The 22272-nt window shown below is 38.7% G+C and overlaps 1 protein-coding gene across 4 annotated transcripts in view; it reads right to left on the reverse strand.

Annotated features, from left to right (window-relative positions):
- The window catches only part of L3MBTL4 (L3MBTL histone methyl-lysine binding protein 4), a 359374-nt gene that overhangs the window by 226239 nt on the left and 110863 nt on the right, over window positions 1-22272 (reverse strand). For all 4 annotated transcript variants that reach the window (XM_040479355.1, XM_040479359.1, XM_040479357.1 and 1 more), the window contains 2 exons: window positions 12110-12195; window positions 9918-10028 (listed from right to left, as the gene is read on the reverse strand). In XM_040479355.1, the coding sequence (XP_040335289.1) occupies window positions 9918-10028; window positions 12110-12195 (197 nt within the window). The remainder of the gene's footprint in view (window positions 1-9917; window positions 10029-12109; window positions 12196-22272) is intronic.

Genomic DNA, 22272 nt, shown 5'->3' on the forward strand with positions numbered 1-22272 from the left:
TCTTCCAGGCAATGCTGGATCTGGATCCTGCTTCTGTGGAAAACCCTCCCCTGTACTACACCCTTGAAATGCAACACCCAGTTCCTGCCACACCCAGTTCTGCCAGGATTTGGAATATTGCCTAAACATTTTCAACTGTGCCTGTTTCCAGTTTTTGCCCTGCCTGCCTACCAGATCATCAACCTGTTCACTGGGGCCATCATCCTGCCCAGCCTGTATCTCTGAACCCCATCTTTGGTTCAACTTTGATTCATTCCCTACTGGTTCAATGGCCCTGGAACACAAATACATCCTCTGAGTTTACAGGATCTACACATCCCTTCTTTTTCTATCACCAGAACCCCTTGGGTCCCAGTGAATATGGCCCTGTCCCGTTGTTTCCATGACTCGGCCCTGTTTCTGCCAAGGAAGCAAGGACACACACACACCTGGGCGGAGTCCTGGAGTAGAAAGTGCTGGGAACAAGCCCCTAAGAAGCAGTAGTAGAAAAAGAAGACCCATAGCAACCATTTGTGCTGCAGACCCCTGTGGCCCATTTCCCACAGCTGAGCCCCAGTGGCTCCCACAGCTATGCAACTGGTCCAAACACAGATCATGTACAGACCACTGGCTCAAGGGGCTTTCAATTAAAAAAAAAAAAAAAAAAAAAGAAGAAGAAATGTGTATATAGATACAAACATGCATGCATACACACACATACACATTAAGACAGATTAAATTTGAAATCTCCTTTGTCTCTACATGATAGTAAATAAAGGCATTTGGTGTTTGGAAATGCAAATAAAACAAGGCATGTTCTATACTTTTTCTAAGAGAGGAAAAACTGTTCTCCTGGAGAAGCCATCTGCCCCTCGGCATCTTTGCTCACAAGGCTTGCTGCATTTGCAAATGGGCTTTTACAACATTCAATAGTTTGTGCCATGCCCCCCATATTGAACTGTGATATAACCTACCTCCCCAACTCGCTTGTGAGGGCAGGTTCCAAATCTCAACATCACCCCAGGGCCCACTGCTCCTGGAATGGTCTCTTTAGTAAGTAAAATCTCTTGATTTTAGTAAGTAAAAGCCCCCTCTCCCTCTTTTTAATGAGCATCTTAATTTTGTCCAGTACTACTGCAGTCTGCAGAACCAGAATAATGGTTCCCAAAGTTGTCCACATCCTAAGCCCAGAAACCTGTGAAAGGGTTACCTGAGATGGCAAGAGGGAATTTGCAGGTGTCATCTTGAGATGGGGGAGATTATCCTGGGTTTCCGGTGGGCCCAAGGTAATCACAACTGCCCTGATTAGTGGGAGGCAGAAATATCAGAGAGAGGTTTGAAGATGCTATGCTGCTGGCTTCGAATATGGAGAAAGGGAACATGAGCCAAGGAGCAGATGCAGGCCCTAGGAACTGGAAAAGGCAAGGGAAAGGGTTCTCCCCCAGAGCATCCAAAAGGAATCCCTGCTGAAATCTTGGTTGGAGCCTAGTGACACTGCCAACCTAAAGAAATATGCATTGTGCCACTGAGTTTGTGGTAATTTGTTACAGCAGCAGTGGGAAAATAATACAACTCCATTTTGGAAATAAATTAATCTAATGTAAGAATTCACTCGTTCTCTTCTCACAGAAGCAGCTGCTTTTCCTGAGTCTATCCATCATCTTTTCTTATTTCACAAGAAATGACACAGATTTCAGAACAAGATGGGAGATGTATTCACCCTCTTGCCTAGTCACTTTATTCTGGGGAGTTTTTTGCTCTTATTTATTTTTGATAGATATTCTTCCACTGGTAAAAATAGAGTGCCTATAAAGCAAGATGTGAGAAAAAGAGATGATATCCAGCCTAATTAGCTAAGTATCAGTATTAGTAAGGGCATGTGGAATGTCAAAACTGCAGCTGGTCAGAAATAGTATGCTTCTGTTCAAGAAAACCATGGAAAACGTGCACATCTCCTCCAAAGCCAAGACAAATCCAACAGACTCTCTTGTTTTCCCTGAAGGAAGAGAGCAGGTCCACACTGCACGTTCTGACTGAACATCTGAGAAACCAGAGGTTTCGTTATCACAGCAGGCAAGGGGTCTCATACTTCCTGAGTAAATATAAAGCACTGAATAAAGCAACAGACTACAGATAATGGAGGACCTTTTTTTTAAGTTGAGAATTGTTAGCCTAAAATGAGATCCGTACTAAAAAGTCCAGTAACTCTTGAAACACAAATATAATCCAGCATCTGTAGCCACAGGTATGTGCATTTTGCAGCCGAACAATCTGTAGCAGCCCTCAGACGCTCAAAGAAATGTATAATCCTAAAATAAGGGTTAAGAACAACTAGTGCTACAACATCATCATCTTTATTTAAGAAGTTTCTACACAGACAGTGTTCTGCACAGAAAACTGTGAAATGTTCTATTTCTATTCTATTCCGCTCATGACTAAGCTGATGCCTCCAGCCAAATAATCACATGTCAGGATCTCATTAGATCTCACAGGTCAGGCTGGTGAGATGGGGGCTTGGTGAGGATTACTTAAGGAGTGCCAGCAATGGCTCCAGAGTGGGACATCCGAGTCATCGCCAGGGCAGTTCTTCCTGGCCGTGCTGTTGGGCATATGATTCTGTTCTGGATATAGAGACTTTAATAAAAACGTTCAAGGTAAGTATCTATTTACATTTCTTTGAGAGTATAATTCTAGTGGCAAGGAAGCTTGCCCTATGAAAGATTATACATCGTTTGGGGAGCTTGACTACATTCACACTGAAAATCAAATGAATGGATGGTTATCAATTGATACGAGGAGAAATATATTTAAGTCTAGAAGCTATTAATTATATGGTATAGCTCATCTCTTCTACTTCTTTCCACTGAATATCTAAAACTAGATTGGAAAATAAACATAGATGTGGTTTCGTTCAAAAATATTTAAAAAAATAAGGCAAGAATACAAAACTGTTTACACTAAAAGTAACAATTTTATAAGTTCATCTCTCATAGCCAAATCAGTCTGGTATATCTATTAAGACAGGAGTTGGCAAATTATAGTCCACAGGCCAAACAGGGTCCATCATCTGTTTTTGTGCATCCTGTGAGCTAAAAATTGATTGGTTTTTATATTTTTTTAATGGCTGCAAAAATCAAAAGAAGAGTATTTCATGGGGCACCTGGGTGGTGCAGTCGGTTAAGCGTCCGACTTCAGCCAGGTCACGATCTCTCGGTCCGTGAGTTCGAGCCCTGTGTCAGGCTCTGGGCTGACGGCTCAGAGCCTGGAGCCTGTTTCCGATTCTGTGTCTCCCTCTCTCTCTGCCCCTCCCCCGTTCATGCTCTGTCTCTCTCTGTCCCAAAAATAAATAAACGTTGAAAAAAAAATTTTTTAAAAAGAAGAGTATTTCATGACATGTGAAAATTATAGAGAATTCAAATTTTAGTGTCCTCAGTTTTACAGGAACATAGCCACCCTCATCTGCTTGCACACTGTTAATGACTGTCTTTGTGCTAAACCACAGAACCAAGGAGTTGTGGCAGAGACCTCAAGGCCCATAAAGGCTGAAATAGTTCCTTGCTGTCCCTTTACAGGAAGAGATGCTGCCCTATGGGTTACAAGCTCCGGCTGTAGTTGGGTGGCCTTGGACAAGCGGCTTAAGTTACGCGTGACTGTTTCTTCACCTGCATCTACGTTATAGGCTTGCTGTCTGGTTTAAGAGAATATGAAAATGTAAAAGCACATAAACAGCAACATGTAGGCACCACAACTGAGTCAGCCATCACCGATATTATTGTTGCTGCTGTTTGCTGTTACTATAATTACACTAATGCACCTTTACCGGGGAGGGCATTCTACCTGCCTTAAACCTATCTGGAAATCATGGCTGACACTAATTTATAGTTTCACCTACTCTTAAAAAATATCTTTTCATTAATTGGTCATAATATTTTTGAAATTTGTCCCAGTCTCCTTCCCAAATGAAGACAGTCATCAATCATTGTGGCACTGTAATGGGCGTTAATTAGAAGTTTAGCTCAAAGGACAGTCATTTTTAATGTTAGTATCTTGTTCTGTCCTCATATTTCAAAACCATTTTCAAAAATGCATCCCAGCTAGAGACAGTGGCAAGAGAGGTGATATATTCCAATTCTGCTCCCTTTTTGACAGATAATTAAACAAGGACTCATAGGGGTCAAGCAACTTTCTCCAAGCACAGGAAACCCTTAATTAAAATGAACATTCACTGACTTGTATTTGGACTTTTGCTTTGCACTAATCCACCTGCAGGTTTTTCAAACAAAAGCTTTGAACTTATTGGTCTGCCCAAAAATTCAAAACAGTCTGGTCACACAAGTAGACAACTTACCATGACAATTGGACAATTTTTGTCGTGATGCTTTTATTTCATTTAGAAATGCCACAAATACATCCAGTTAATGCATTAAATATGAAAAGACTTGCTGAAGACACTCAATTTATTAATGATTCAAGAGAATTTCCTAAAGCATCTATTTGGAATTCATTTATAATTCATTTCACAGCTTAGCTGTGGTTCCCACAGGGCAAATATTTATCAAATATTTCTGTTTTAAGTCCTCCTTTTACATTTATTTGTAGAAGAATACACTTTTTTTTCCTAAATAAAGAATACACTTTTTTTCCTAAAGTGTAGAAGAATACACTTTTTTTTCCTAACCTTCCTAAAAGCATCCATCCGTCTATTGTAGTTTAACATGCATTTCCTGATAAGGTGACAGTAATGGGCCTTCAAATATAACAGAGTATACTGTGCAACCAAACAAAAGAATAATTATTAAACATAATAGATGGCTATAAACTGAACACGATACACACTGAGTATATCATAAATATTTATTAGAAAGTAACTATGGTAATTAATAAACACAGTAATCAACACAAGGGAAATAGCATCTTAAAAACCTGCCATGGCAAGAAAAACTTCATAAGCCATGAACCACACATGAGCAAATTAATATTTTCAGTATGAAAATCAGAATATCTGACTTGTCTAGTGCCAGTGGACTTAAAAGAGCAAGAGTGGAGAATATCTTGAGTCAGGCTGCCACTGCCCTGTCCTGCCAACACTGACAATTTATAGTCTCTAGTTCCTATGGCTCATCACAGCTAGAGGGTAATATCTGAAATGAGAGAGCACTAGCTTTGGAATTAGAAACATCTGAGTTTACAGCCAGTTCTTCCACTACTGATTGTGAACTCTGGGTCAATACTTAAAGTCTCCATGCCAACTGTGAGGCAGAAATAACCCATACCTGTAAGAGCTTTGTGTAACCAGTCTTACTGTGGTGATCAAATATGGAATCACTATGTTGCACACCTGAACCCAATTCAGTGTCACATGTCAGTTAGTCCTCAATAAAAATAAAAGTTTTTTAAAAAGTTGTTGTGAAGATAAAGGTACAATACATAAGATACTTAGCTAAATGTCTGAAACAAGGTCCATATTCAATAACTGGGTCTTCTTACTCTACTGATAACACTTCTGTGACTTCTGAGCCTGACACCATATCTACTGCTGTTATCACTTCTACTCCTGCAACCGCTAAGAAGTCACTGCATCCTACTCCTTTTGGCCAATGTACTATTGGCGGTAACATGTCAACTGTAATAATTCACATTCTTTGTATCTGCACACATAAGGCCCACTAGGCTAGGTAGTATTTGAAATATAAAATAAAAACACCATAACAAGTGTTGGTGAAGATGTAGAGAAACTAAAACCTTCATATTCCATTGGTGGGAATGTAAAATGGTGCAACCACTATGGAAAACATTTTATGTTAAAAAAAAAGTTACCATATGATCCAGCAGTTCTACTCCTAGAGATATACCCAAGAGAAACAAAAACTTAAATCTACTAAAAAACATACACAAATGTTCATAGCAGCATTACTCAAAACAACCAAAAAACGGAAACGACCCAAACATCTACAATGATGAATGGATACACAAAATGTGGTAGATCCATCTGTACAATGGAATACTATTTAGAAATAAAAAGTAATGAACTACTGATACAAGCTACAAGATGGATGAACCTTCAAAACATTATGCTATGTGAAAGAAGCCAGGTACAAAAGATGACATATTTATTACACGATTCCATTTATATGGCATGTTCAGAATAGGCCAATCCACAGAGACAGAAAATGGAATTAGTGATTGCCAGGGGCTGCGAGGAGATGTAGACCAAGGAGTCATTGCTAGGGCGTATGAGCTTTCTTTTGGGAGGAATGACAAGGTTCTAAACTTAGATAGTAGTGATGGGTGCACAGCTCTGGGAATATAGTCAAAACCAGTGAAGTTTATGGTGTGTGAGTTATATCTCAAAAAAGCTGCTTTAAAAATAGAATTAATCAAGCACATAAGGTCAACTACATATTTGAGGAGTGGCGGAAAGGAAAAAAGTTAGTCTTCTGGATCTACTGCGCTTTGCCAGGGAGTGCCAGTACCACCGCCCAAACCTCCAGGGAGGACAGGCAGTGTGGGCTCAGCAAAAGGACAAAGTAGGGTGGGTTAAGAGGGAACTCGGTCCCCACCCTAGACATCTGCTCTCCCATTATGAAGTGGGATATTTATGATAACGATTAAAACATAAGAATAGAAGGAGTAGGAAGACTATAAGCTCTAGAGTTGAAAACTCTGTTTGAAAGCTGGGGTTTAAACCCAGTTCCCCTCGGGCACCCGGTGACTCAGTTGGTTAAGCTTCTGACTCTCAACTTTGGCTAAAGTCAAGATCTCACAGTTCGTGAGAGGGAGTGCCACAGGGCAGATTGGGATTCTCTCCCTCATTCTCTGCCCCTCCCCTGCTTGTGCTTTCTCTCTCTCTCCCTCTTGTGACCTTGGACCAATTACTTAACCTCCCTGGCCTTCAGTTTCCTCATCCATAAAATGAGTATAATAATAGCACCTTTGTTCCCACGGTTGCTATGAGGATGCACTAATGCATATAAGCCCTTACAAGAGTGTCGTCTGATAAAATTAAGTGATATCGTCGTCATTATCATCATCATTAGTATAGTTTTTTTGGTTGACCTGCTGACTCTACTCTCAGCAGTCAGACACAATCATGCAGCACAATACCATATGAGCACGAGCACTCCCAGGGGAGTACCCCTTGAACTCACCAGGGACTGTGGGCTTGTTCCTCCTCTACCTACCGATGACAATTCCTTTCATGAGGCCTCTTTGTTAGCACAGAAAATAAAGGCACCCAGGGAGAGCAGCACAGGGCATTTGCACTGGCTAATAACAGCAGTTACTACTGGCTAATAACGGTGCTAGAGAGAGTCAGGCACATTTTTGGGTATTTTACATTTGTTACTTCACTGAATTATCACAACAAGCCTGCAAGGTAGGCATTATTAACCACATCACTTTACAGATAAGAAGAAGTTCAAATATACTGAGTAACCAAGCTAATAACACAGTTAAATAAGTCAGAGCTGACATTCAAACCCAGATCCATTTATCCTATGTCACTTTCGTACATTATGTTGAACTGGATTTCCAATGGAAGAGTGAGTAATCAGGACAGGAGTTAGGAATCAGAGAAGAGTATTTTTTGTTTCACACAATTACTCAAATAACAGGATGCCAGAATGTATGCAGTGCCATCTGTTCTTTCACTCATTCATTCACATGTTTATTAAGCACCTATTATGTGCTAGTATCAGTGATAAAAACAGTCTTGGAAAGATAGATGTTAAAAGAGAAAATTACAAAAAATTTTGTTTTAATAAATAAAAGAGAAAATTACAGAAGAATATGGTCAGCATATTAATAAACAAATGGTGCTGGACAAACAGGAGATCAGGGAAGTGTCAACTGTGCTCTCTACTGCAGAGAGAGTCCCATCCACTGCCTTCAATTTCCTTAAACAACAATTCAGAGGAAAACACTTGAGACTCATTTTCAATGCCTTTTTCTCCCTGGGAACACTGATAAATGGAATTTTAAGCCACACTTCTGAATGTTTTCTATAATTTGTGTCTATTCAGAAAACTGCCAGCCCACAATCTTTCTCCCTGTACCTCATGGGACAGGACAAGGATATACCCAACTGCAGGACTGGGGGTGGATGCAGCATGGAGAGTCCACGGCAAAATGGAGGTTCCATCACAGGAATGGGCTATAAGAGGGCAGAGGCTGTTGGTGAGGTCAAAAGTACGCTATAAGTCCTAAGACATTAATGTCCATTCCAGGACTGATAACATTCTGACAGATTGAATGGTATGTGGAAGCAATTCATTTCACATTTTATAAAGCAACATTTCACAGGGTAGAGAATGTCAGCAGCATAAACACATCTTAATTTAGTCCTAAAATCCTAACGGGATTTCCATTGCACTCACAACCACAGAGGTAACACTTAAGGTTCTAATCCTGTCAGAGAGACGAGGCATTTTTCAACTCTTTCCTTATAGTAAAAGACAAAGCAATTACCATGGAAGAGAAAAAATAAGGGGAAGATACATGAAATATTTTTTGGAAGGACCAGCTAAATTGTCAGAGATTTAAAAGGATCAATGTTGAGATAGTAAATAAGGAATACACTAAATTCAATTTAGGAACTAAAGTTTTTCAAATATTTCAAGGTAATGTGTTAGCCCAATATGATCACATAAATAAGCTGGCAAATACATTCAACTGGATACCACGATACATAGCTTATGAATCACAAGAAAGCAATCTGTCACTTAGAATTCTAAATAAGATTTGATGTACTATTGAGTTTTTCCTATAAATGCAATAATTGTATAATAAAAGTTAAAAGAGAATTCAGAGAAAAAAAACCTGAGGTTCATTTTCAATAACAAAATATTCGTGAATTTATAAAGTAATTACGATATCCAAAAGTTATTCCCAGAGTAAGTGCTGTAAGAGTAAGCAATAAAGAGCCACAAATAATAATTTCAGCAATATGCTTAAAATTAAATTTAAAATAAAATATTAATAACAATATATGTAAGAGAAAACACCTATAATGTATTAGTTCTGAACAGCATTCAGCATAGTTGTTTCCATTTGTCAGAAGAATAAAACACTGCCAATTCTTGATAATCTATGGCCAAATACTCATCTCTAAATTTTACTAAAATATACGTACTGATTATTCTTTATGAGATAAATTATTCAGCATATAGCACATAAGATTTATTTTAAATTATAACTGTACATCACACATAAAAGCATCTTTCTTGATAGTGCCTATTTTCAAAGTAGTTGACTTGAATCTTTTTATTATTATGAAATAAACTGTGTTTGGGTGGAAAATAACTTTTGAACTGTCATATGTTATATAATTATTGAATACCACAACTTTCAGCTCTGTACAAAAAAATGAAAAGCTTCTAAGAAAATTTATTTTGGATGATGTGTGCTTTTAAAAAAGTAGATTTCACAATAAGAACAGTAGAGAAATCTGTTCATCAAATATTTATATCAAAATTTAACTTTTTGTTTTAGCTACAGTGACTAAAGTCCTTTTATTCATTTTTCTTTGCTCTAACAAAGAACAGTAGAAAACAAAGACTTAATTGTTCTTGTTAAGGTGTTTAATGACTATTTCAAAGAAATAGCTGATAATAGTGACAAAAGGCAGCTAAAAAAAGAAAGAAAGAAAGAGAGAGAGAGAAAGAACAAAAGAAAGAAAGACAGAAAGACAGAAAGAAAGAAAGAAAGAAAGAGAGAAAGAACACAGAAAGTCTAAACAGCAAATCCCAACGTGAATATGTTAGAATCCCACTCAAAATCAGTTGTGTGTCTAATCTACAGATTCCGTGTCAGGTACCAGCCAGCTGGAAATCTCTGTATCCAGGAACTGGGACTAGGAACGAAATCAGTGGAAGTTTTCTCCTCCAACGGAGCCAAGAAATTGGAGCCACAACAGCAGGGCACTTCTGGCAAGTTCCTACCTTCAACCGCTGCTCATCCACATCGATGACTGTAGCCACGCGAATTAGCCTGGGGTTCCGTCTGTCCACCGCTTCAAGCCTCATGCTGGGCAGAAAACCGTGGGGTGGCCGCTGAAACATCAAGAGAGCCAAAGTCAGCAAAATCCCACTGCTCAGATGCCACATCGCATGTTTTCTAAAGTGCAATTGATCTGACTTTGCATTTAGACCTTGAACACAACTGGAATTTAGTTTCAAGGGCACGTAACACTTCGTGCATATTATTTTATCCAGTTTCATAAAAACCTGTGAGAGGAGAAAGAATTTTTTGGTCATTTTCAAGATAGCTAAAAAGACAGATTAAATCATATATTCATTAACAATCACAAGATTCAAAATAGGTTCTAATTTATTAACAATTTATCTATTTGATTAATTTTTTCTGAAATTAACTTTATAAATCAAGAAACTGTTGACCACTCTCACTGTCCAGTTTTGTAGAGTATGACTCAGAAGACACAATTATTTACTAAATAATTAGAAAAACATAAACATAATCCTTTATAAATCTAAATTTTAAAATAGATAAAAGCTGCATAACTCTTGACAGTTAAAACTATTTTAGAATCAAACCACAATGTAATTTAAAGCTATAACCTGTGCTTTGTTACTTATCTGTAACATAAGCATGTTAAAAACTGTTTTAATTTAAGCTTCTTCCAAAAATCCTAGGAACCAGGAGTCTATAGCGAGGGCACTTAGGAAATCCTAAAGAAAATGGGGTGGGAAAAAGCACACTGGGACTTACCAAATCATTGACACCAATGAAATTTAAATACAAAAAATCAAAGTCAAAAGACAACTCCAGCAGTGTTCATAGGTTGGTAAAAAGTCACTCTGAAAGCTATTACACATAAAATATTCAATCGACTTTATTGAAAATGAAACTGTACTGAATTTTGTAAGTCTAGAAATGGCAATAGGAAACCCTCATAATACATAATAAACAGTTAAATCTTTCTCCAATATCTGGTTTGCTTCTCTCCCGCTTTTGTGGAAGTATATTTTCTTCTAGAATGCATCATTATGTCTACTAAATGGAATATACTGACTACAAGTAGGTCTTTGATGCTTGAAAATCTTTCTGTTCTCCCCAAGGTCACTGTCCTGATAACAAAGGTAATAGTTTCATATTGCAGATGCCAAAGATACACAGCTTGAGATGAATCCATGATAACTCCATGTCAGATCCTGGAAGCTGCCTTTTTAACGAAATCATAATTTTATTTTCTTGTAATTTTCTTCTTGGAAAAATAAAATGAGTTTTGACAGAAAGCAAAAGAGAAAGAGGTTAACTACCAGCAGCTGGTACTTTGCTTATCGAGTTTTTTCAATTCCTGAAGTCCTTTCTAGCACTCCAGGACTTCTGGCTTTCTTAATTTGATTAAATTCATTTTCCAAATCCAGTCTATTATAATAGATTTATTTAAAAAAACAAAATAGCATTTTGTTTAAAATCCCTTTTGATCCCTAGAAAACTTTCTATAAATGAAATCGTATGTAGAAGCTCACTATATAAAATTCTGACTAAAGATGAGTCAGGAAGCCTGGAGCACACAATTAAGTTGAAAGGGAACAATCTGAAAACCACTTTACAACATAAATATCTCTAACTGTACTATCAGTGCACTGTCTTTTCCCCAATAATTTATGCTTGGTTCAACCCTGGAATAAAGGTATTAGTACAAATTTGAACGTTAAAAACTGGTATTCTAAATGTTAAAAGCAATGTTTCCCTCAAAATGGATAAAACTGTAACACACACCCACTACATACAGTTCACCTGTTTTATTATGGCATCGTTGGCATTCAAACAGTTCCCAAGACTGTGAAAGTTCAGAGTTCCCTCCATGTGGACTAAGACAAGCAGAAATGAAGGACTCTGCCATTATTAGGGGTTCATGAGGGGCTTTCAACTGCACTAGGGTGGGCTACTGTGCTTTGTAAGAAGGGAAACCATCATTACTTTTGTGTAGAGGAACAATAGTAAATGAGTCACCTCCTTTGTAGTTTTAACTGAAAACCAGGCAAAGTGGTTATGAAAATAACACTTGCATTTAAAAAGAAAAAAACTAGAATAATTTGAGCTGCCAAATTAAGTCAACATGTACACCGTTTCAAGTTGAGAGTGTATTAGAGAGTATACAACTCACCATTTTAAAAACTTTGGCAGGAACAGCATTAGTTTGAGTAGCTTCCAGATATTCTGTCCAGGAAAAATTTTCTGGATCAGGATAACCTGAAAAATACATATACATATCAAAAAATTACTCACTAATATTCTGATTCCCATGTACTATAAGACATTTGACCTTCTGTGAACTGCTCACTATTTAACAGCCCCTATGCTAAGAACCTCACATACATTACCTAAGTCTATTTTAACCTCTGAATGGGCTGTTTCATCCCCACTAAGGCAAGCAAGCACTCATATACCAGTTCATTCATTCACTGAACAAGGTTAAACAGGTTGGCCAAGGTCAAATGGTGGGTATTTGGCAGAGCCTGGTTACACCCAAAAGGCCTCTTTAGAAAGTTTGAAAAAACACTCACAATCCCTGTCTGACCTCAGACCACAAACTGAAAATCTTTCCAATTTCTCCAATACTTCTGCATCTATTAGGGTTTTGTTCTCTTAATTACATCTCTGTAATTGCAATTTCCCAGGTTTGCCATTTATAATTGCAACTTATATATTGGTATAACATGGTACAAAGCACTGTATGTTTAAAAAAATTCTAACTGGGGGCACCTGGGTGGCTCAGCCGGTTGAGCATCCAACTCTTGATTTGGGCTCAGGTCATGATCCCAGAGTCAAGGGATCAAGCCCCACGTGGAGCTCTGCACTGAGTGTAGAGATTGCTTGAGATTCTCTCCTCCTCTCCCTCTCCCCCTCCCCTACTTGTGCTCACTATCACGTTCCTTCCTCTGTCTCTCTCTCTCTCTCTCTCTCTCTCTCTCTCTCTCTCTCTGTATGTGTGTGTGTGTGTGTGTGTGTATGTGTGTGTATACATACATATATATATATACATACATATATATATATACACACACACACATATATATATATACATAGATGTATATATTTCTAACTGGGTTTCTCATTTCTCTTTATATTTGTGTTATTTTATTCCTAATTACATTTGCTGAGGTCTATATTATTGTGTCATTTTCTTTTTCCTTTAAAGGAATAAGCACCTAGATTTATTCATCAGCTTTCTTGTTTTTTCTCTTTTCTAATTATTTCATTTGCTGCTTTTACTCATTACTTCTTTACTCATATTTCCCTTAGGTTTGTTTTTACTCATCAAATTGAACTATAAGGATAATTGATTTATTTTCATTTTTTTAAAATAACAGAAGCATTTAAAACCATGAAATTACCACTGTTCCCCCTGAATATCACAGCTTTAGACATCTGGATAAACTTTTATGAAATATTTGTGTATCTCACTTTTATTTTTCAAAAACAATTATAATTACAATCTGTAAGTGTCACCTTCATTTAGTCACTGGCCAAATAATTATTTAAGAGATACCTCAAATCATTAATTTTTGTAGTTATTTAAAATATTCATAATAATATCTACTTTACCACATGGTAGTTTCAGAATGTCACATGATATCTAGGATTTCTTTTTGGCATAATATAGGATCAACAGTTGAAATTTTTGTTTAAGTATATACATACACATACACACATGTTTTGAGGCATATTAGTATGCCTCAATTGAATGTAAGTAGCTATTATTATTAAAAAATCTGCTTTATTTTTTATTTAAGCAAAAAACCTGAAGCAATAAGCTAAAATTTCTAAAATACTTTTTCATACAGTTTTCTAGTATCTGTGATAACTTTTTCTTCATATTTAAACTTTTTACTAAAATAAAGAATATTTTAAGAAAAATATGCCAATGAAGTAAACAGCCTGAAAAACTGTTCACAAAATTAGCATAGCTGCACCACCAGGACCCAGGACAGCCCCTCCCCATTCTACACCCTTCCAGTCACTGCCCCCTCTCCGCAAAGGGAAACTCTCATCCTAGTTTCTAACCTCTAAGATTAGCTCTGCCTGTTCCATTTTTTCCTTTGTATAAATGGAATCATACAGCATGTACTCATTTGCAGTGGTCAGCTTTTGCTCAGCACTCTGTCAGTTTCGTGTAGACAGCTGCATGCAGAAAATCTGTTATCACTGCTTTGTAGCAGTCTATTGGGTGAGGATTTCACAATTTATTTATCCATTTTACTGATGATGGTCCTTTGGACAGTCTCGATTTCGGGGGCTATTATAGAAAGTGCTGCTACAGACATTCTAGTATATTCTTGTTGGTCATCACAAATATACACTTCTTTTGGAATGCATCCAGGAGTAAAACTGCTGGATCATGGGGTAGTTTTCTTTATATTTTGATGTTACATTAGTTAGCACAGAAAAGCACATGTAATTTTCGCTACTGATTGAGCTTTTTATTTAACATTGAAAAAAAATTTCCCTTAGACACCTTGATTGCTTTTACCTCAAATTCTTCTTTGTCACTAAAAATTAAATTGTATGCCATCTTGTATTTTCTGTTTGTTTTCTTAATAAAATTTTGCCCATCCTTTTTACTTTTAAATTATTTTGTCTCAGGTATATCTATTTTAAACATCTTCTAAATGGATTTTGAAATCCATTTGCATTTACTTTCATAGCTCCTTTGCTTTATCTAACTTCCGTACACATGTTTTAGGCTGGAGTTGTTTTTTTTTAAACACTCTCTTAGGGTTTCCTTTGCTTTTTGTCCCTGTCTATATATGAGCTATGTTACATACTTTCTGTTTCAGGAATTATTTCTGCTACTTTTGTAGCTCATATACTTTTTAATGTTTATTTTATTTTTGAGAGAGAGAGAGAGAGAGAGAGAGCACGAGCAGGTGAGGGGCAGAGAGAGAGGGAGACACAGAATCTGAAGCAGGCTCCAGGCTCCAAGCTGTCAGCACAAAGCCCAATGCGGGGCTCAAACCCATGAACCATGAGATCATGATCTGAGCTGAAGTCAGATGCTTAACCGACTGAGCCACCCAGGTGCCCCTGTAGCTCATATTTTTAACGACTGTCCAAACTCATTCCTTGTATTTTGAATTTCCACATTTCCGTGTGGGTTCTGATTATGCTCATATCGTGCCACGTCAGCACCGGGGTCCCCTCCTCCCTGGCTCCAGGTCCCTCACCAGGGGCCTAAGCAGCAGATTCTGGGGAATGGTGACTAAAGAAAGCAGTGTGTGGTGGGCTGAGGAATGAATGTGCAGAGGCTGAGGGAGGAAGCAATTAGTGCTGCTCCAGTCCCGTAAAGAAATCTTGCATGCTGCTATGAAAGAAATCATCTTTTTTCATGATCAATAAGTGAGAATAAAAGACTGTGACTGTTTTCAGTGTTTCTGAAGCAGTACTGCCTCCGTGACACTCTCCAGAAATGAGCTATGTATGTACTGTGTGTATATTCCCTGTTCAATGAGTCCAAGGAAGAAGAATGTCTCATTGCCTAGGGAGGCCTGCAAAAGCCACATACTCCCACTGTCTTCCTCCTAGCCCCACCCTGAGTCCTGCTACCTTTGGGGGGTATGGCAGGGGGCAGAATCAGGGCAACAGAGGAAGGGGCGAGAGCCAGGTCCACTGACACAGCTGTGTGGCAATATGACAGAAGCTTTTCAGAAGCTGAAATTCCTTCTTGTTTCAAGAAATATATGAGACCACCCCATGGAACAATAGCCTTTAGCATCTTCACTTGTCTCAAAGAAAGCAACATATAACTAGTTTCAGTTCATTAGTAACCACTCTTCGGAGTACTCCATTTACACTAAGTCATTCATTCCTCACATATGCTGCTCATTTTATAGGTGAGGCTCAGGGAACTTGAGCAGCTTTCCCAGTGCTATACACGTAGAAGTGGAAGAAATGGGTTTGGAACGATTATGTCTGACTCCATTACCCACGGATTCAACCACTGCTTCCCCCTAGTATTATAACCCAGAGCTCCATGATCCAAGGTGGGCCAAGGCCTCAGGACTGGGAGTATGAGCTCCCCCTGGAGGCCAAGGTGTCGTATGGCAAGGGTGGGAACATTGCTAGATTGGAGGCAGGCTGTTGGTATAAATGTCTTTATTCACGTCCCACCTCATTCCACTCTATTGAGAGATTAAACCATCAGAGATGGGCAAACGCTGAGGCAAGATGAGGTTCAAGTTGTGGCTGTGGGCACAGGTGGCTGAACCAAACAAAGGAAACGTGTCAGCTATTGGGATCAAGCATAGCAAGGCTCCTGCCAGGCAGCCCCTGGATCTCCCCATGGTACTGGCACTTTCCTGAAGAAGAGGAAGACCCAGGTGACAAATATCTTTAATTAACGTCAGCAAATAACTAGAAGGCAAACAGATGACAGCCAGAGAGGACGGAGGGAGGAAGTGCAATGGAGGGGAAGAGCTTGCACCCTCATGGGAGAGGAGCCTCTCTAAAGGCTGAGAACTGTCCTAGGAGAAACAGTGGGACTATCTGGGATACGACAAAATGTGCTATCCCAAGAGGGTGACAGAGAAAGATCTGTGTGAAAAAGTCACTTAGATGAAGGTCAATTCCAGTGCTTTGAGTTGAAAAAATTGAGAGTCAAGAAAAAAGGGATACAAATATGGGACGGTGCAAAAACAGAGAAACTTAACGTCAAACCAAGTTAAATGCAAGTGAAAATATACTAAAATATATCATTCCAAGGACTACTTATACCATTCCGGAACAGCAGTTCCTTACAGTGATCTACAGGCCCCTACCCACCAGGGACCCATTACCACTCCAACCTCATCTCCCTTCACTCTGCTCCTGCTCCAACTAGGACACAGCTGACTTCTTCTCCCTCAAGGTCTCAAACTTGCTGTTCCTTTACAGAGAAGTTTTCCCCATGTACCTTCCACACTCCTTACTTCACCTCCTTTAAGTTGTTGCTCAAATGTCCTTCCCTGAACTCCCTAAATATACAGAACCCTCTCACCAAATACATGTGCCCCTCCTAACCTCATGACCTGCCTTACTTTTCTCCATAGCACTTACCACCAATTAACTTATTAAATTAATATTTACATATTTGTTGTTTCTCTTGCTCTATAAGATCATAACTGCCTAATGACAGGAATTTGTTCACTTAAGTCCCATTTTCTCTGGGACTTTCTCCAGAACAGAGCCTAGTATGTAGTGATCAGTAGTTATCCCTTATTAAATATTTGGCAAATATCTGCTGAATGAAATGTATTTAAGAAGTTTGCATTTGATATTGTGGTGGCCAAGAATGTCAGATATGTGAGCCAAAATTGTACTGGTCTAGCCTCAATATAATGAATGGAACACTGATATAAAGTTGTTTGCCTGTTGGTGTTGGCAGTATTCAGAGGTATCATTAGAACGAGCTGATGCTCCTGTACTAATTCTGGCTAAGGTTCCAAATAGCACTATAGACTGCACAGTATCAAGGGAAGGCCATCTGACTTGTGGCTTCTGTATAAGGTGAATGTAATCCTCAACTGTTTGTTCCATGTAAGAAAGGCCTACTTATGTGTCATATTAGTTACAGACTCTTCTTTTTTTTTTTATAAATTTTTTTTAACGTTTATTTATTTTTGAGACAGAGAGAGAGAGAGAGAGACAGAGCATGAACGGGGGAGGGGCAGAGAGAGAGAGGACACAGAATCGGAAACAGGCTCCAGGCTCTGAGCCATCAGCCCAGAGCCCGACGCGGGGCTCGAACTCATGGACCGCGAGATCGTGACCTGAGCCGAAGTCGGACGCTCAACCGACTGAGCCACCCAGGCGCCCCAAGTTACAGACTCTTCTTATAACAACATCCTCCATTAATTTACCACCTGGAACAATAGCCTAAATAGAAACATAATTTTGCCACTGGGACAGTCTAAAGAAGGGTAGTTAATAAATAGTATAAGCCCTTGAGGTCCTGGAATTCTGGTCTGATTAGCGTGTCCCATGCAACCTAGAGAAGCATGACAACCATAATTACATCAGTGGCCAGTCCAGGAACCAAAACTCATATGCGTCCCAGGACAAACAGTTTTTAGGTAATGGACAATAGTCCAGCTTAATAATGATGTGCTAAGAGGCTTACTGAGAAGGTTCAATCAGAACACAGAGAATATTGATCATAAACACGTGTGCTAGATGGACTTACCAGGGCACTTCATCTAACTCTTTGTTGTACTGATAAGGAAAGTGAGACCTGGCATTTTAAGTGACTCGTCTAAGGCAAGACAACTAATAGCCAAGCCAAAGCTAGAACCCTGGTCTCCCGATCTGCAATTACAGAAAACAAAACTTGTGAAAAGTTGCTTTGAGGCTTGGTGAGTACTCAGGCACTAAGGCTGAGAAGAAGCATCGATAGAAGAATGAGGGCCATGCAACTAGTACTGCTGAAGCCCTGACTGACCGGCTTTGCCATCATTTCAAGAGAGTGGATTTTCTAAGAATGCCCCCCAAGCATTACCTATTTACTTCTCTGTGTCAAGAAGCTCTGACAAGGCAGAGCAGTAACTCATCCAGGCCTCCAGATGGTAGAGACTGCAGGCAGTCGCCAATGACTGTGTGCTGCCACTCTACTCACGAGGTTCTGCACACATGGAGGGGCTCTTTATGAAAACGATCTTAACATCAAGGAATCACTAAATATCCCATGTTAGACAGCACTACACTATTTAGTACAAGACAAAAGAAATGCAAGACATGAGGACAATCAGTTATCTCAATCATTGTTGAGCCTAATTCAGGTTCACTCGATTTTGTTTTCAAAAAATATGTTGAAACTAACCTCACAGTTATGGTACCTTAGATGCCAGAAGTCTTGGACTCATATTCAGCTCATCACAATCAGGGGTAAAATATCCTTTCTGACCAAAGAATACAGTTATGCTCCCTAATATTTTTAAGAGTATGTCAGATTTGTTCCTTAATCACCAGACCATAAAGCATACACAGAACTTTCAATCTACACAATGAACTAGAAGTACTCAAGTACTTATTGAGGAGCTCATTTCATAATTGATTGTTTTGCTGAAAGTATGGCTGAGATGAAGTGTATTAGGAATAGACTAAGGAAACAGAGTCTCTGTTTTAACTAGTGAAATCACTTTCAGAAAACAGCCAATCTGTGCTACACTGGATGAGCTCCCAGCGGTACTGTCTCCAAAAGGACCATGGCTCCCATGGTACCTAATCCAACCCAGTGTTTGGTAAATGGCAGGCACTCAAGATGGGGTAATTGCCTCTATTTCTCTCTGTCCCTCTGTCTCCCCCCCCCCCCCCCGTCTCTGTCTGTCTGTCTCTCTCAATAGCTAACATTATGGAGAACATACTGGTTATTTTGCTTCTATTTTTCTCTCAATTTCACTAACTACACAATACTCCACTGAGTAATATTCTATGACTAATAATCCTTACATGTTATGCCTATATTGGTCTTTGCTACATCTTTAGCTCCTAGCTGGGCCTCATGCTTAGCAGGTACTTAATATCTATTCAATTAATTAATTAATAATTTACATTTTTCTCTGAACTCTTCTTACCTTCCTTATGTCAACAGAATCTATATTTGGAAAATACCAAAATTCCATTTAAATATAGTAATTCTGTGTGTAACTAAAAAAAGTCAATAGTTCATGTTGCAATTAAATACAAGATTTATTTATGCTATAAATTTTGCTAATGTAATTTTAGCTTGCCAAATAAATTATGATGTTAAGTAGTTATTTGGTATCAAAATATAATTTGCTAAAATATTTCTATGTGCTCCTCAGACATTTAGAATATTTTCTAAGTATGTCCAGCAAACTGATAATTCTAGAGAATCTACAGAAGTCAATTGCTGTTATAAACCACATTTCATCACCTCTCAAAATATGAATTATTATAGCTTTATTTCTGGAAATAACCTTGCATTTAACATACATTCACAACCAATCTGAATACTAGACTCCCAATTTAAAAATGCAGAAATGAGCATATACATTTAGCTCTGTTCCTTCTAAATGCCACCAAAATATCAATAAAGGCATTTTTAATTTTTTTTTTCAACGTTTATTTATTTTTGGGACAGAGAGAGACAGAGCATGAACAGGGGAGGGGCAGAGAGAGAGGGAGACACAGAATCGGAAACAGGCTCCAGGCTCCGAGCCATCAGCCCAGAGCCTGACGCGGGGCTCGAACTCACGGACCGCGAGATCGTGACCTGGCTGAAGTCGGATGCTCAACCGACTGCACCACCCAGGCGCCCCAATAAAGGCATTTTTAAATGAATACTTATCAACAGAGAAAATTCTGAATTAATTTTGATACAACACATTATGGAATACTATGTAGCCTTTATAAAGAATCAGAACTATACCAAATTAATTGAAAGATGGCTAAAACCATCTCATGTGCAAACAAACATCAGTTCTTTTCCCATTTTCAGGCTTTGCTGAAAGAGTCCGAAAGACCTGGAGGAGCCCCAGTTCCGGAATAACTGCATGGGGCAGAACTAACCATAACTGTACTGTGAGAAGAATAAGAAATCAATTCTTAATGTGTTAAGGTACTAAAATGTTGGAGTCATTTGTTATGCTAGTTAGCTCATAGTAATTAATATGGAGGGATTAGCACCACTTGCTACTTCCTTGAGTGGAGTAACTAACCTGAGTAGAAAAAGAAATACAATGCTTTTAAAAAAACAGGATAAATTGGGGCGTCTGGGCGGCTCAGTCAGTTGAGCATCCAACTTCAGTTCAGGTCATGATCTCACAGTTCATGAGTTCGAGCCCCAAATCGGGCTCACTGCTGTCAGCACGGTAGCCGCTTCAGATCCTCCATACCCCTTTCTCTCTGCCCTTCTCCCACTCGTGCTGTCTTTCTCAAAAATAAAAAAACAATTAAAAAAAACAGGATAAATAAAATGTAGTTTATGAAAAAAATTAAAAATAAAAACAGTACCAGTACAAGGATATAAAGCCGCAATGAGAACAAGTGAAAAAAAAAAAAAAAGCCAAAAGCAGATGAGAAATGGAAACAAAACCCCTGGAAGCATGAAAAGGAAATAAATGAATGAAAATTGGCTTCACATACTGAGAAAGCTAAAACAAATCTGTTAAAGAAGCAGGTTAATTTATGTTATAGGACCCTGGAAAGCTTCAGTAGCTGCAGGCATCAGATCCTTCTGAAGGCAGAGTGTGGTGCTAACAACAGATGACTGTTTTGAAGTCCTAACAGAAACAGTTAGACACACCAGGTCACCTACCTGACCCCACACAATTAGGCAACTATCCCTCCCACATTAAGGCTAAAGGCTGGAGGGTTTAGTCTCTGGACAGGTTGAAACAGAGAAGGAACAGATTTTGGGATCTTATGCAGTGATGCAGCCCACTCATAGAAGAATGGCCACTTGCAGTACCTGAATCTCAAACTGCGGGCAGCCCTTTGCCTCAGCTCTCAACAACTCCCACAACCCTGACATAACACACACCCCAGTCAGAAGGAGGAAGAGGAGCCTTTCCTGTGGGAACCAACCCAAAAGTCCTCGTTATGACATTCTGAGGTATCCAATATCCAACTAAAACATCCTGGTTAACATCTCAGCACCCCACAGGGATGTTTACAATTTCACACGCTCCATAAGGGCACCCAGAGATTTTATTCTGCTTCTCAGGACCTTATTCTTAAAGATGAAAGGAAACTGAGATTCACTAGAGATTTGAAGAACGCAATACCTGGATACAAAAACAAAAACAATTAACATAAAAATGTAAATTTGAGAAAAGAGACAATATAGGGAACACAAGATTTAAACCAACAAGTTTAAAAAATAAATGAACCTTGGGGTGCCTGGGTAGCTCAGTCAGTTAAGTGTCAAACTCTTGATTTCAGCTCAGGTCGTGATTTCATGGTTTGTGAGATCAAGCACATCAAGCTCTGCACTGACAATGCAGAACCTGCTTGGGATTCCCTCTCTCCCTCTGTCTCTGCCTCTCTCTCTCTCTCTCTCTCTCTCTCTCTCTCTCTCTCTCTCAAAATTAATTAATTATTAAAACTAAATGAACCCTTAATTCATATCCTTAGAGAGCTAAGAGAAGACTCATAAAATATTGTTATTGGAAAATAAAGGAGAATTCCATTTCAATGTAGAATGTAGAAAGCCAAAAAGACTGTTACCCACTCCCTAACAATGAGAAACAGTCAGATAATCTGAAAAATCATAAACTTCTGGGAGTCCATCAAAGAGCTGAAGTTCCAAGGAAACAAAGTAATGGAAATACA

Source organism: Herpailurus yagouaroundi, unplaced genomic scaffold, assembly GCF_014898765.1.
Source record: "Herpailurus yagouaroundi ecotype Mexico unplaced genomic scaffold, PumYag 142, whole genome shotgun sequence".
NCBI classification, from domain to species: Eukaryota; Metazoa; Chordata; class Mammalia; order Carnivora; family Felidae; genus Herpailurus; species Herpailurus yagouaroundi.